General features: G+C 40.0%; 1 protein-coding gene across 11 annotated transcripts in view; it reads right to left on the bottom strand.

Moving 5' to 3' along the window:
* The window catches only part of UNC5D (unc-5 netrin receptor D), a 472257-nt gene extending 465640 nt beyond the window's left edge, over positions 1-6617 (bottom strand). For 6 of the 11 annotated variants that reach the window (XM_016128797.2, XM_016128801.2, XM_016128800.2 and 3 more), the window contains exon 1: positions 6202-6560. In XM_016128797.2, the coding sequence (XP_015984283.1) occupies positions 6202-6304 (103 nt within the window). In that variant the 5' untranslated portion in view covers positions 6305-6560. Of the gene's footprint in view, positions 1-6201 lie in introns of all 11 variants that reach the window. The other 5 variants (XM_016128802.2, XM_016128799.2, XM_016128807.2 and 2 more) reach the window with 2 other exon arrangements.
* Between the last annotated feature and the right edge of the window lie 7928 nt (positions 6618-14545).

Raw genomic sequence — 14545 nt, 5'->3', positions numbered from 1 at the left:
TATCATTCATGACCCTGCTAAACAAAGTGTGGTCCATGGATGGTATCATCTGAAAGCCTGTCAGAAATGCAGAATCTCAGGCCTCTCCCCAGATTTACTAAATCAGAGTGTTCATGTTATTAAGATCTAGTGATTCAAATGAACATTAACATTTGAAAATCACTGATTTGTAAGTTTCAAACATTATCAGCTTATCTTCTATAACACATGATCATTTATTTGGTTCCCCTCCTCTTCCAGATTTTATTAAATTAAATTCAAATAAGGATGATAATGACTAAATAAGTACTGTTTGCTGGCAGAAGCCACCAATCACTTTCAAACTACTCTAAACAACATGCCAACGATATATTTAGATGCAAATCTTTTCATTCAATATTTAGTAAATACATTTGCTTTTATAGTAAGTTATCAAAATTTATGAATGATATTAAACATAGCTATCCCACTGAGAGATGGTCAGAATGATTTAGGTAGTCAGAATGATTTCTTCATTTTGGCTTCCTGTATCTACTTCTTCCTATGCCCGCCTGCTAATCACCTACCTTCTGAAATGTCTATAATGTCATTTTTCCTTGGACTTACCAGACTGAAAAATTACAATTTCAATTTAGGTGACAACAAAGCATTTAAGTCCATTTTAATTCAAGTCCCACAGTGATGCAGTGACACTTCTCCATGTGATTCTTCCTACCTCTACAACGCTGGGTTGAGAAGGGATACATGTGCCAAGGTCTCTCTCTTTCTGGGGAAGTAGGCTCTTTTGCACTTCACAAACCAGAAATTAGGGGGCAGAAAATCAATATCTGCATTAAGTGGAGCTGTCACTGACCTCACTCGGAAGACAGCTTTCGGCTTTGCAGATTCCTTATTTATGAAGGAAACTGTCAGAAGGACCTGGTCATATAGGAAGGGTACACTCCTCACCTTACTCTTGTCCTCCTGGAAACAATATTAGTAACTATTTTGTGTCTTATAGTGTTCTGCTGTCATATGAGAAGTGTAGTACATGTTTATCATTTCTACTTTAGCCCCGTAAACACAACTTTAACATTTCTGCCCCCTAATTTCTAGTTCAGTGAAGTCGGAAGAAAGGGAGTGTTTAGGACAAAATACATGCTACACAACCATACTGCACACAAACCCACTTTCAAAAGAAATACTCCAAAAGCACAACAGAGTTTGCAGATTTCTAATGCAGTTCAAACTGAATACATTAACATCGCCTAATTCTGAAAATTATCTACACACAGCATGTGTATGTGCACAATAAGGCCATATGATGCAATGTGGCACAAACAATTAAAAGTTCTCTTCGAAGTGGAAATGCAAAATAGAACGAATATCTATTTTCTATAAATGCATCTAGCCATCTGCCTCGCAAAAGCAGCAGCAGGAGGACCCAAAACAGCAGAAACAGCAGCCTCTGGTGTTAACAATCTATTCTCAAATCTCATGCTCCACATTTCCCCTGCAAACAAGGCTAAAAATACAAGACATGCAACAAATAGTCTCTTGGGATCTGCCATTCCATGGATGGTGTATTCAATCAGCGTAATATTTTCTGTTGAAATTCAAAATTGAAAAAAAAGCAAGCTATCATATTAGAAACTGGCGTTCAGAATGTTAAGCATGAATCCAATCCCAAAGTATATTAAGCTGAATGGTGAGAGGGTGGTTGTTTTCATACAACACAAATCTCTGCGATTTATCTAAATATATTTATAGATTTATTTAAGCTACTCTAAATTCCTCTACAACTCTCACAGTTATAGAGATATAATTTTAGCACTTTTGTCACCAAAATATAAGGGTCATTTTATTTCCAGCAGAGTTTAGAAAATGAGCCTTGCTGTAGACTCTGTGGTTGGTTCAAATCCAGGCTCCTCCATAGCCTAACTTTGTGGCCTTGAGCAAGTTATTTAACCTCTCTGTGCCCTTCATTTCCTAGCTTCAAAATGAAAACAATAACATTGCTTATCTCGGAGTTATTTAAGGATTGAATAATATGTATAAAGCTTTTAGAATAATCGATGGCACACACTACATATAATTACTGTTATTATTTCATATTCAAACAAGCCGCAAAAATTCTTTTTCTTAAAAAATAGGCATAATATAAAAAATGGTAGTGACACGATGGTGGTTCTCATGCCAACATTGGCCATTTAGCAAATGAAGGGATGAGCAGATAAGTATTTTTAACTAGAGCGTAAAGCTGAGGATGAAAGTCTCCGCTGGTTATTCCATCACGCTGTTAGTTCATGGAGGCATTAGAACAAGAGGGACAGAAGACAGTAACATAGCTGGTCAAGTGGCACTGCCTGAGGTATGGGATAATCAGAACTACTGGCAACGGTATAATCAAGAAGCAGGGCACATCTGGGTTCTCTATGATCGCATGTGCCTGTTCATTAAAGGGATACCCTGTATCACTACCACCTATTTAACAAGGATGTTATGGAATGTATCTTTCTTTGTACCCCTGTCTTTGGGATGATATTTTAATACATGGATCTAGGTCTCTAACCTCTAATGTTAAAAAAAGGAGGAAGAAAAGGCATAAGGGAGAGGTATCAAATATTCACTATCTCCTGAATACCCATAAACCTTGAAAGCTGGCATCTTTTTAAATGGTGCACTATATTTGGTAGAAGGAGAATCAGAAACAAGTTTACAAGTCACCAAGGAGACAGAAAAGTGCTTCCTTAACTAGTGAGAGACCAAGGTCCAGACTACCTGACCGATTCAGTCATAAGGTTCTAAGAGAACTCATGAAGCCTTCGTGGAGCTCCCTATGTTTTCCCACTCTATGGGGGACCACGTAAAGAACCAGAGACCCACAGATGGGGCATTCAAATAGTGAGGAAGAACATAAGGGGGGGAGGCATTAAAAAGGGTGACGAGTGCTGCTATTATACTACCAGGTCATAACAGTTCATCTCTTCTTCAGAACTGAGATAAATGAAGAGATTTCTTGAACAGAATACTTTGTCAAGTTGGAAAAGAAGGTGCCACTGGTCTCCTCAAGGTGAGAACACAACCCAAGTCAGACAAAGACAAGCCCGACAGGAAATTGAGAGAAACAGCTCTTTTCTCATAGCCGTATGGAGGGACAGTTTTTTGAGGAAAGGGAACAGAATGAGGAAGGTGGGTGGAAGTGGGTTATAACATTCATTAAGAAGAAAATGACTATAGATTTAAATTGTATGAACTAGGTAGATAAATGGATGTAAGTATATGTAAAACACATGACCCTATTATGCCTTGCCCTTAATACACTGCTACAGTTAGTGTAAGGAAGATTTCATTGTCTAGGAAAATTTTTAAAGCAAGTAATTGTGTGAAAGCTTGGCCTATTATCTTCCTCCCTGCCTTTAGACTAGAATATTTTATGTACAGTATCTAATACACAAATCACAACCAGATCAACAGTAGTACTCTTTTTTTCAAAGAACAAAAACAAATCAGCATGATGTGGATTCAATTAGCACTTGGCAGGTCACGAATAACTTTTAAACAACCTTCTTTTAAGTTGGAAAGTGTTAAAAAAAAAAAAAAAACACAGTAATCATGGCACCAAAGTGCCTTCCTTACAGTATGCCACCAGTCAGGAACGTAAATCTGAAGAGGTTAAGTCTTGCTTACAAAGGAGGGAACCAGAACACTGCTCCTTGGGCCACTACTAGTCTCTGCACACTCCCTTACCCCAGGCATCTTCCTCTTTGATTATACTCAAAGCCAATCATCAGAAATCCTCCTTCAATTTTCAGGGGGTTTTAGCTTACGTATGGGAAAGAGAAGAAGGAAGGGAAAGAGAAGAAAAATAAATAAACAAGGAGTTGGTGTTATCATCTTGAAAACAAATAAATGATAAATTGTAAAGAAAATGCTACTGAATTGTTAAATATTCTTGTATCACCAAAGCAAATGACATAATTCTGTATATTTTGCTGATTAGGGAAGGCAAAATATCTTGGTTCAAATCAACATGAAAAGCCTTGCAGAACAAAAACTATTTACTTGGATGAATAAGAAAGACCTAGGGCCTACCCTAAAGAGCCTGGTGAGACTGCTAGGCAAGCATGCCACAAGAGCACACCTGATCTTGCTTTTAATAAATGGCCACCTCCCTGGGCTGGGAGAACTTAAGTAACATTGAAACACACCTATTGTTCTGAAAACTCCAATTGTGCCCACCTGTCCAAAGACACGTACATGTAGCTTCACAGGTTTCACAGACTGCTGACTGAGAAATCTCTGGCAGATGCTAAGGGTAATGGGCTTCATGCCCCCAGAAAGTTAAATATTACAAGGGAAATATTAGATTTAGTGCTTCACTCCATGTGTCTCAAACATTACTATGATCTGTACAACACATTTGTTGTAAATAAGCCTGCAGAGTGTACAGTATGTTTTCCAGGAGACCTTTAAAGAACAGCTTGCAGACAAGAGGTGCTAGCCTTAGTTTCACAGCCAGCAAAACTCCATCCAAGAGGCTTTTGGCATGTCCTCACCTCTTGTTTGGAGCTGGCTTCAAGACAACTCCACCAACCAAAGTCCAAGGGGTCTAGACATGGAGCCAGTCACTGTTAGGTATTCCATATCAAACAGCAAAGAGAACTCAGACATTTAGATCAACATTTAGAAAAGAAATGGCCTGCTTTCCGCCACCTCCCCCCACCCCCCACCTCTACCCATACGTATTAAAATCAACTCTGAGCTGACTTTGCAAGGAGGCATTCTCTGTAGTAAATTAAATGGCTGAAGCTTGTGCTTCCTCCAGCAAGGAAAAGAACTATGCTTCACCATTAACCAGTGTGTACAATCACTGAGGCTCATGTTTAAACCTTTCCTGTTTTTTAAAAAGCCTGCTCCATTAAAAAAAAAAAAACTTTTCAGGAAATAAAATGCAAATCATCATTGAACAGGATCATAAAACAAAAAGCCTCTATCCACTTTTTTTTTTTTAATTCCTCATTCCAGGCAGCACGACTGCTTTTAGCACACCATTAGCTTTTATAAAAATGAGATTATATTAGTTTTTGTGATCGTCCCTAATCCTTTCCACCCTCTTCTGTCTCCTGGCTACTCATAATACGTTCAAGATAGCCAGCAGAGCAGAGGTTAGGTGGTCAAATCAGTTCCAGCTCTCACCAGACAAGCGTTAGGTAAATCATTTAATGTAATTATATATTCTAAGCCTAACGATGGCAAATGGGGAAAGAGAAAGATAAACAAGGGAGGGAAGGAGTAGCTTCCGAATTATCTCAAAGGTAAAAAAAACCACAACACTTCAAGCTATGTGTGAAATTGCCTCTGATCATCTTCAAAACAAGTCCGCGGGATTTATCTTTAAGTTCATGCTCCCCGTCCTTACTCAAGGTGGAGCTGAAACCAGTTGCAGTATTTCACTCTGCTGGAGTCCAGAGGACTCAGGAAAATGGGGTCTATGTTTTCAAGTGGGAAAAAACAGCGGTTTCCCTGTTGGCCCGCTCTCCAGCTCCCTAGCCGGAGTGGGCAGGCACAGCGTAGAGAGAAAACGCGCCGGGCGAGCAGCCTCGGGCCAACAGCTTCTCAGGGCTCGGCGCTGCAGGCACAGTTACACGCGGATGGTGCACACCGATCTCCCCAGCTCCCGCACACACGCGGCCTCCTAGAAGGAAAGCCTAGGGTTGCCTAGGACCCCGGGCTAGTGTCGCTCGAGGTGTGCCAAGCTTAGCAGACTTCAGCCCGGGTGTTGCCTCCGAAGGGAAAAGGAGTCTTCTACATTCAAGCCTACCCTACAGAGACTTCCCTCACCCCCAGGAAGTCCCCGACACCACTATGGGCGCCCACCTATAAATGATCTCCCCTTGGAAGGAAGTGGAGAGAATAGAAGAGAGCGAGACTGGAAGGAAGAAGTGGGTACTCCAGTCTGCAGCAACTGGGGAGGGATTGGAAAATGGAGTAAGCGCGGAGAGTAAAGGGTAGGGACCCTGTCACAGCAACCTGTAGGATTGCGGATGATCGCAAACTTGGGGTGGAAGGCAGTGGTCCCCGCGGAGATGCCCACCCACCCTATTGGGCTGGGTGCGCGGAGAGGTGCAGGGTGCAACTTGGGAAGCCGAAGCGGGAGGTGTTAAGTCCCGCTTGGTCTTGTTGGCGCCCCCTCGCCTCGCCTCGCCCCCAGCCCCGCCGCCTGCTTTGCCCAGCGCTTACCTCGGGCAGCCGCAGCCCCTGTCGCCCAGAAGCAGAGCCCCAACCAAGGGAGCCACCAGTGCGCCCCTCCGGCGCCGCCTCCTGCGACAGCCGCTCTCCCCATGCTCCTCGCTCCGCTCTGGAGTACGGTTCCTCTTCCACGCCCGGGGGCGGCACGGCGGGCCAGGGGCCGAGTGAGTGGGTCCCGGGGGTCTTCAGCGAGTGACTCTGCTCCACCGCCGCTCCCTAAAGCAGCCGGGCAAGGCGCTCGGAGCCGCCGCTGGCTAGGCACCCCGAGGAAGAGCACGCCCCCATAGCCTCCCAGGCTATGCGACCGCTGCTGCCACCGGCGCTGCCGGAGTCGCTAACCCTCCCCGCCACTCGCAGCGGTCCCGCCGCTGCTGGGTCCGGGACTACAGAGCAGAGCAGCGAGTCCGCATCGCTAATGAGACCTCTGCGGCCGCCCCGTCTCCGCCCCTCCGAATAGCAGCCAATGAGCCGGGCCCGGGCGGGGCGGGGCGGGGCGGAGGGAGGGGCGGGGCGGCCGGCCGCGCGGGGCGGGAGGCGCAGGTGAGCCCCGCGGCGGCTGCGCGCGCTCCTCGGTCTCTCCACGCTCCGCAAATTGCCTCCGCTCCTGAACGCAAGCGGGTTCGGAGCCTGACTCGCGAAGACCAGCTTACGCCTCAAGGTGTGAGCAAAGCCGGTGGGCCTCCTGGAGGCGAACCCAGCGCAGAAAGATGTGGACGCTTCGGCAGCTTAACTCGGTAGTCTGTTGCTTCCACGAAACCTATGTTTTGTTCAACTTTGAGCTCTTTCAAAGTCTTTTCTTTCCTACTTCCATTTTTTAACGACAAAAAAAAAATTTAAGGGAAAAAAAGACAAATGCCAAGTGGAGAAAAATAACACTAGAGTAAATCTATTATTGCAACTATACTAAATATGCACGCATATATAAAGAAATGGGAAAATTAACAACCATGGATGCATTAAGGGGTACATGATCGATTTTCATTTTTACTTCGCTTTTCTGTGACTATTTTCACGCCAGAATCCCCAACTTTTCAGAAAAAATCCCTCCGCTTCTGATGACTCCCATTCTGTTTGGTTGTCTTAGTTTGGACCCTGGAAATTGCCTTTATCCTAAGTATCAGAGAAAGGAAGTCGTGCTGAGCCTTTGATGGAAGGAGAGAAGACTTAAAAGTGTAGGTTGTTTTGAATAGACTGTCAAATATTTAACTGCTTTTGAAAGTACCTTACAAGTGCCTCTCATTCTCCCCCTAGTCAGAAGAGTAACTTAAGAGAGATGTTAGAAGAGTAACTTAAGAGAGATTCCGTTAGTCCACACAGTATCAGAGCAAAGAACACACGTGAGGAATTGGCAGAGATTTCAAGGCTCCAAGGTGAGAGCACCGCATTCTCCAGCCCCCCAAAATGGTGTGAACTCAGACGGTCAGAGTATGTGTCCCCTTTTGCCTGGTTGACCCCAGTAGGAAATGGAATCTTGGTTACAACAGTTCCCCACTTCCCACACTCAATATTGATACAAGTTCTTTTTAAAAATCCATCTTTTCTGTCCACATGCTGTTTGCTCCCAAATACCTTTCTCTGGAGAATAAACAGTTTAAAGGGAGGTAATTGTTCTGGATGAGGTAATTGCGCTAACTTGCTTTCTACCAAAGAAAATGAGAATGATAGGCAGAAAGATTGATTCCCTGATAAGCACATGTGCCATCCCTCTCCTGAGTGCCACCAGACATGTGAATGTCACTGGAAGGAACCAATTGTTTCCTCCAGTCTTCTTGCAGCTCAATAAAATGTTTGGGACCTGGTCAAGACAACCAAGCTCTGGGGAAGGAATGCTTCAAAGCAAAGACTGATGTCTGGTGGCTCGGGACTTCCCTGAAGATCTCTTTAGAATCTTGGTAAATGAGGGTTTTGTCTGTTTACCTCTGAGAAGGTGAATTGAGAATTAATCTACCAAATATGTTACCTGTCTCCTAGAAAATAGTGATTCATCCCCTGACTTTCCTTATTCTTCAAGGCTATGTAGCGGTCCTATCATAAATAAGTATTAAAAAAAAAAAAGTAAAGAAAAGAAAAAAAGAATTACTGACCGTTTCAAGATACTATTTCAATATTACTATTGTCCCAGGAGGCAAGCAAAAGCTAAAACAGTTTTTTTTAAAAAAAAAAAAAAACTAAGAAATAGATGAGCTAATATTAGGTTAATAATTCAAGTAAAATTGCAAAGACAGATGAGAGAGAAGAAGAAAAACTAAGAACTTTAGTTTGCATACCTTGCTCAAGAAATAGATCTTTCACGTATATTATTTTTTTAGAGCAGAATCAAACCCTGGAAGGTGGGTAATATTATCCCTGTTTGGCAGATAAGGAAAGTCATACTGAGTATAGAAGTGATTTGCCCAGGGTCCCATAACTAAGGGGCTAAATAAACATCAAGAATGAGAAACCAACATTGAGCAATTCTAAACCCAACATTAAGGTTGAGATAGTGTCCATTCAATCAGGTTTTCCAGAGAGAGAAAGAGAGACACTCTACTTCATCCTCAGTACTATTTAGCTAGTGAATTGGGAGAAGTCAAATCTTCAGTATTTACCTCACATGTTACATACCATGTATTAATTACACACCATGTAGTAATTATATACCCTATATTAATCTAATTCTTGCTATTTTAAAACATGTGTGAATTGTATTCCATTCCATTTAGACATATATCCATATCCATCACTACTCATGGTCATTGTATCTGGCCAATGAGAAGAGGCTAGAATAGTAGAACTAGCCTGAGAATCAGGACTCCATAGGTCTAGTCCCTGCACTGCCAGGGACTTTTGGTCTGGCCTGGGACAAGTGAACACCTCTCTCAACTTCTTCATCTGTAAAATGAGAACATTTTACTAGGCGATTTTAAGATTGATTCTATTTAAGATACCTCATTTTCAACTCTAGTATGTTATGATTTTGAGTACTCGATGCAACCAAATTGGACTTAAGTCACCTTTTCTGGAATTGGGACAATTATGTCACATATACATTGTATTCTAGAGAGCTTATTTTGGATTAGAGCCAACTTATAAGTATTAGGTGTAATAAGGTAATATTAATTTAATGTATAGACAGTAAAGTGTTTTTCTCAATTCTTTGAACTGACTACATTTGTTTTCTAACACGTTATATATAAAGGTAAAGAGGTAGAAAGTTTCTATTTACATTGCCTTCTTTTTACTGAGATAGAATCGACATAACATTAGTTTCAGGAGTACAACACAATGATTCAATATTTGTATATATTGCAAAATGATCACACAATAAGTCAAGTTAACATTCATCACCATGCATAGATATAAATTTTCTTTATGTAATGACAACTTTTAAGATTGACTCTCTTAGCAAATTTCAAATGTACAATATGGTATTAATAACTATAGACACCATGCTGTAGATTACATCCCTATAACTTATTTATTTTATCACTGGAAGTTTGCACCTTTTGACCATTTTCAACCACTTTGCCACACACATGCCCTACCCCTAATACCCTTCCTCTAGCAACCCTCAACCTGTTTTCTGTATCTATGAGTTGGGTTGTTTTTCCGTTTTTGTTTTTGTTATAGATTCCACATATAAGTGAGATCATACAGTTTTTGTCTTTTTCTACCTAACTTATTTCACTTAGCATAATGCCCTCAAGGCCCATCCATGTTGTCACAAATGGCACGACTTTCTTCTTTTTTCATTGCCTTTTGATCATTTCTAGCCAAGCTAGTCTCAAAAAATAGAAAATATTTGAGTCAAGTCAAACTTAGGGGGAGATAGAGATTGGGCATGGGGAGATATGTCTTTCTAAATATAATGAATTGTTTATAAGTGGTTTACTATAATCCCTTAGGAAAAGCTCTGTATTTGCCTGAAAAAAAAATATTTTAATGATTTACCCAACCTATTTGGTATAAGTAGTAAAACTCCAAGAAAAGCTAAAGATGGTTGAAATATTTTACATGAATAAGGGGGAAGAATTTGCTGTTCTAGTAGAAGAGGAAGGAAGAGAAGAGAGTAGAAAAGTGTGCCTGCCAAGATGTGGCCTTTCTCCTTGGTGTTCAAATCACGATTAAGGTTATGGAGGCAAGTGAATTCTTTATGAAAAATAGCAAAGTGATTATAATTTGAATCTAAATTACTAAAGACAAAACAGACACCCAGGAGAGGGAGAGAGGGAGAGAGAGAGAGAGAACGAACCTTAAACATGGAAGATTTCAGAAAGTATGGAGAAATTTTGGACTGCTTTAAAAAACAGAATTGGATCTTTTTAGGAGAAGCGGGGTGCCTAATTAAAAATCTGGACAAAAGCAAGGTGTCAGAAGTCAGTGAGATCAAGATCACTGAGAATAGAACACAACTGTAACTGAAAAGGGAAGGAGATGGACTTAGGAACATTAAATGAAGACTTAGGGGAAAAGGGCTGAGAAGGTTCCACAATGCATTTGTGCATCATACTTTTAGTTAACTTTCTGGACTGAACCAACAGTTTTAGCTATAACCATTGTAAGAATCTTTCTCTTTCTTGGGCCTTTTTAAACTACACACAGTTCCTTTCCTAGGCATGAGTCGTAGAGAGGCAATCTTCCCACACAGGGGATGCTAACTAACATTGTAGCTTTCCTCCTCCCTGAATCTGATTACTACTTCTGACGACCCAACTAACAATTTCTAGCTCTGTCACTGCTGGATGTTTCTGATAAAAGCTACTGTCTCTATTAATCATGCAATTATAATAATAAATAGGGAAGATGAAAAATCAAGTGGACAAAAGGACAACAGCTGGCAACTTCAATTGATGTAGTTGGCCATACAATTAAATGAGATATTCTACAAGCGATATTTCCATTGGGAATATACTCTGTGCTAGTCATTTCTCAAGGAAGGTCTTGTTTAATCAGAGCAGCACATTTCAGAAATGCATGTGACTTACAGAGAGTGTGCTGAATTTTACTCACCACTGTGTGCTCATAGCTCCGCTCATGATTCATGAACCCGCTGGAAGCAGAGGGTGGAAAAAACGATGTTAAAAGCTCAGGAACTGTGAGTGCTTTACATTCAGTGTTCTATCTGTGTACAATAATCCAGGTTAACAACCTTCCCTGTTAAAGGAGATATGGGATCATTTGTTAAGTAAACTCTCTCCCACACAAAATTAGAGAAGTCTATTTTAGGTATTGGGCTATGAAGCAGCAATAAAGAGCAAAAATCCAATACATTTGTTTAGAGAGGGCAGCAGGGCACCAAGATAAGACTCTAACTAAACAAGTTTTTCTTGACACTGCAAGTGTGCCTTCCCCATTTTGTATCCTGGGAATTCTTCCTGGAATCAGGCATCTTGGAGCTTTGGCTGTAGCTGCTGACACAGATGAATGGAAGAATTTAAAAATAATAACAAGAACACAATTCTTTGGCAGTAAAATGAATGTGTTCACACTTTAAAAAATAATAAACTGTGATGAGAAAAGATGAGATGTGTTAGCTCATAAAAGATGTAGTGTCTGATGACAGAGTAACATGCAACCCCTGAGTTACCTGACCTTGACAGTTTAAGCATCGCAGTACTTAGTGGTCTTCGTGGTAGTTCAGGGATAGCTTGGTATCTTTCCATACTGGGAGAAAATACCATGACTCTTACGTCAAATGGAACATGCTGCCAAGCCTTTGTGGGTTGTATATTTTTGACAGGTTTTTTCTTCCCAGTTTGTCTCTATTTGTTCCTCTCACACCCTGCGTTAAGACATCAATTATTCATTCATTCATTTGTTACTCTGTACCTACTCTGGTAGGCACTGTGCCTGCTGGAAGAAACAAGGGAAAAGACATCCAAAGATAATTAAAGTTATAGTTTAAAAAGATAATTCAATTTAAAGTCATATGACTGCCATATAGCCTTGACTAGAAAACAGGTAAACCACAGAACTACATCCAAATAGAAGGCTGACCTGCAGGCTCTGTTCAGGAATAGAATCAATAGTCAAAAATGTGACAAGTGAAACAAACTCCTATTTCAACATTGCCATCCCCTCATTACTCTTACAAGATCCAGGATTGTTTGGTTTTTCCAGAACTGGCACAACTACCCAGAGTAAATTGTTGTGAGAAAGTAGGGTTAGATGCAGTTTCTAGTATACAGAATAGGGCCAGCAGATATCTTTGTACACTAAACCTGCCCATTTTACTGCAGAACAATGGCTAAGGAATAGATGGATGCCATCAGGTGAATATCTGTATGTCAAAGTTGGAGACTAGCAGGGAAAATATTCGGAGTATTAGACCCAAAAGGAGAACGAGGTCTCTGGCCTCTAGAACAAAATGTGAGAAACAGAATGGTAGTGTATACATTTAGGGAAAGGCTTCTACTATCAAGAGTTTATCTAAAAAACTTTACCAAGCCACTTGTATAAATACCAACTAGAAATCACTAAAAAAGAAAGGAATGGCTTCTCTGAAAGGTAAAAACAAAAGAAATAAGCAATATAAGTTCTTTCTTTTTTTTCTTTTTTTTTTTTTTTTTGGCTCTCATTTTTCCTTCTTCACTTCCTTTGACTCCTCTTCTGGCATAAGATATTATAAATAAACCCATGTCACTAGGAGAAGGAGGACAACTCTAGCAGATTTGTTAAACTGAGGCTTTAGTAACTGTCTCATGATTTCAATTGAAGGTATACAAAGAGCAAATTCTAGCTTAACAAACAGAATTGTTTCCAATTTTCAAATAAAGGTTTGACTCTCCTAGCCCATGTCCTATTGTACCTGCATTCCTTTCTCCATGTTTATAGCAAAAATATATATATATATATAAATTTGTAATTTATTATGTCTTAAGGCTCAGGCAGTAGATTTAAAAGCATTCATTAGTAAATGGCTGTCATGCATTTTGAAGGAGGAAAGATCTGCTTTATATGTTAAGTAGTATTTTACTGAAAATAAAATTTAAGAGAGTACCATTTACGATTTAATTTAAACACATATTCCACTCATCTTGTCAGGTATAAGGATGACTTCATTCCAATTTAAGTACTAACTTCCTTAGAGACAGACAATCTAGTTCTAAAGTAGATTTTGGGGATCACTAGAAGGCCATGATCATTATTAGTACTTTGGTAAGAAACTAATCCAAACAGAAAATAGTTAGAACTTTTTCTATTCTTCTGCAAGCAAACTACCAACAATATACTTCCGTGCTGAGAAGAGAAAGCAAATTACACATACATATGTATATGTATATATATATACACATATACATATGTATGTATATGTGTATATATACACATTACACGCTCTGAGTATCTGGGTAAGATATCCAGTTTATTTACCTATGCATACAAACTATTCATGTGTATATATACAAATAAATGAGTATATATCTACACATGTCACATGTATGTATATGTATATGAATGAACTAGCATAACTACCCGGTGTGTGTGTGTGTGTGTGTGTGTGTGTGTGTGTGTGCATGCACATGTATATGTGAAACAATAGAGCTGAAATATTTAAAGGTAATCTTAAAGATACTGAAGAAAAAGAGGTGACTTCTAATCAAAATGATCTGGTAATTCTACACTTTAATTCTTCTCTGCTCTAGACACACAGGAATAAAAAGCAATATATCAGAAAGAAAATAGAAGATACCCAGCCTGGTTCAAAATCAAGACTAATATCTGTATGGATCAACAGAACAGAACTACTAAATGGTGAATGGGACTAAAACCATGTACCTTCTGGGTTCTGGCGTTAAAAGCAGGCAGTGGTAGATGGAAGTCTGCATAATGCCATGTAATAGGGAATAAATGGCTCCATGCTGACTGGGATATTGGGGCCAGTTTCACAACTTAAACAGATTGGGATGGAATTCCCTGACTCAAGAAGAATGCCTGGAAAAAACCCGGCCAATCTAAGTCTGCTGTTTAGGGAAGCAGAATTATAAAGTCACAGCTTTTTCATTGGGAAGTGAATCTAACTATATATTGGCTCAAGGGCTGCATGTGCTATCTCTCAATAATACTATTCAGACATCCTGAATGAATTTTTTTTTTTTTTTTTTTTTTTAAATAAGACCGAGTTTTAGAAGTAATGTCTTGGGTGTAGATGGAGGTAGCCACAAATCTCGATTCAAAGTGGTAATCACAGAAGAAGAGAGTTGATAGGACAGGGGAGTAGAAAAATAATTTTCTCTCTTAAAATGATCATACTAACCAATATCCTAAAACTCTTGAAGATAATATACTGTTAAAAATATAGAAAAATAAAAACATTGGAATATTACTCACACTTCATGGAAAAAATATCATATAACTT

The sequence above is a fragment of the Rousettus aegyptiacus genome, unplaced genomic scaffold, assembly GCF_014176215.1.
Source record: "Rousettus aegyptiacus isolate mRouAeg1 unplaced genomic scaffold, mRouAeg1.p scaffold_m13_p_11, whole genome shotgun sequence".
NCBI lineage: Eukaryota > Metazoa > Chordata > Mammalia > Chiroptera > Pteropodidae > Rousettus > Rousettus aegyptiacus.
Note: the sequence above shows the minus strand (reverse complement) of the source record. Positions and strands in the feature narration are given on the sequence as shown.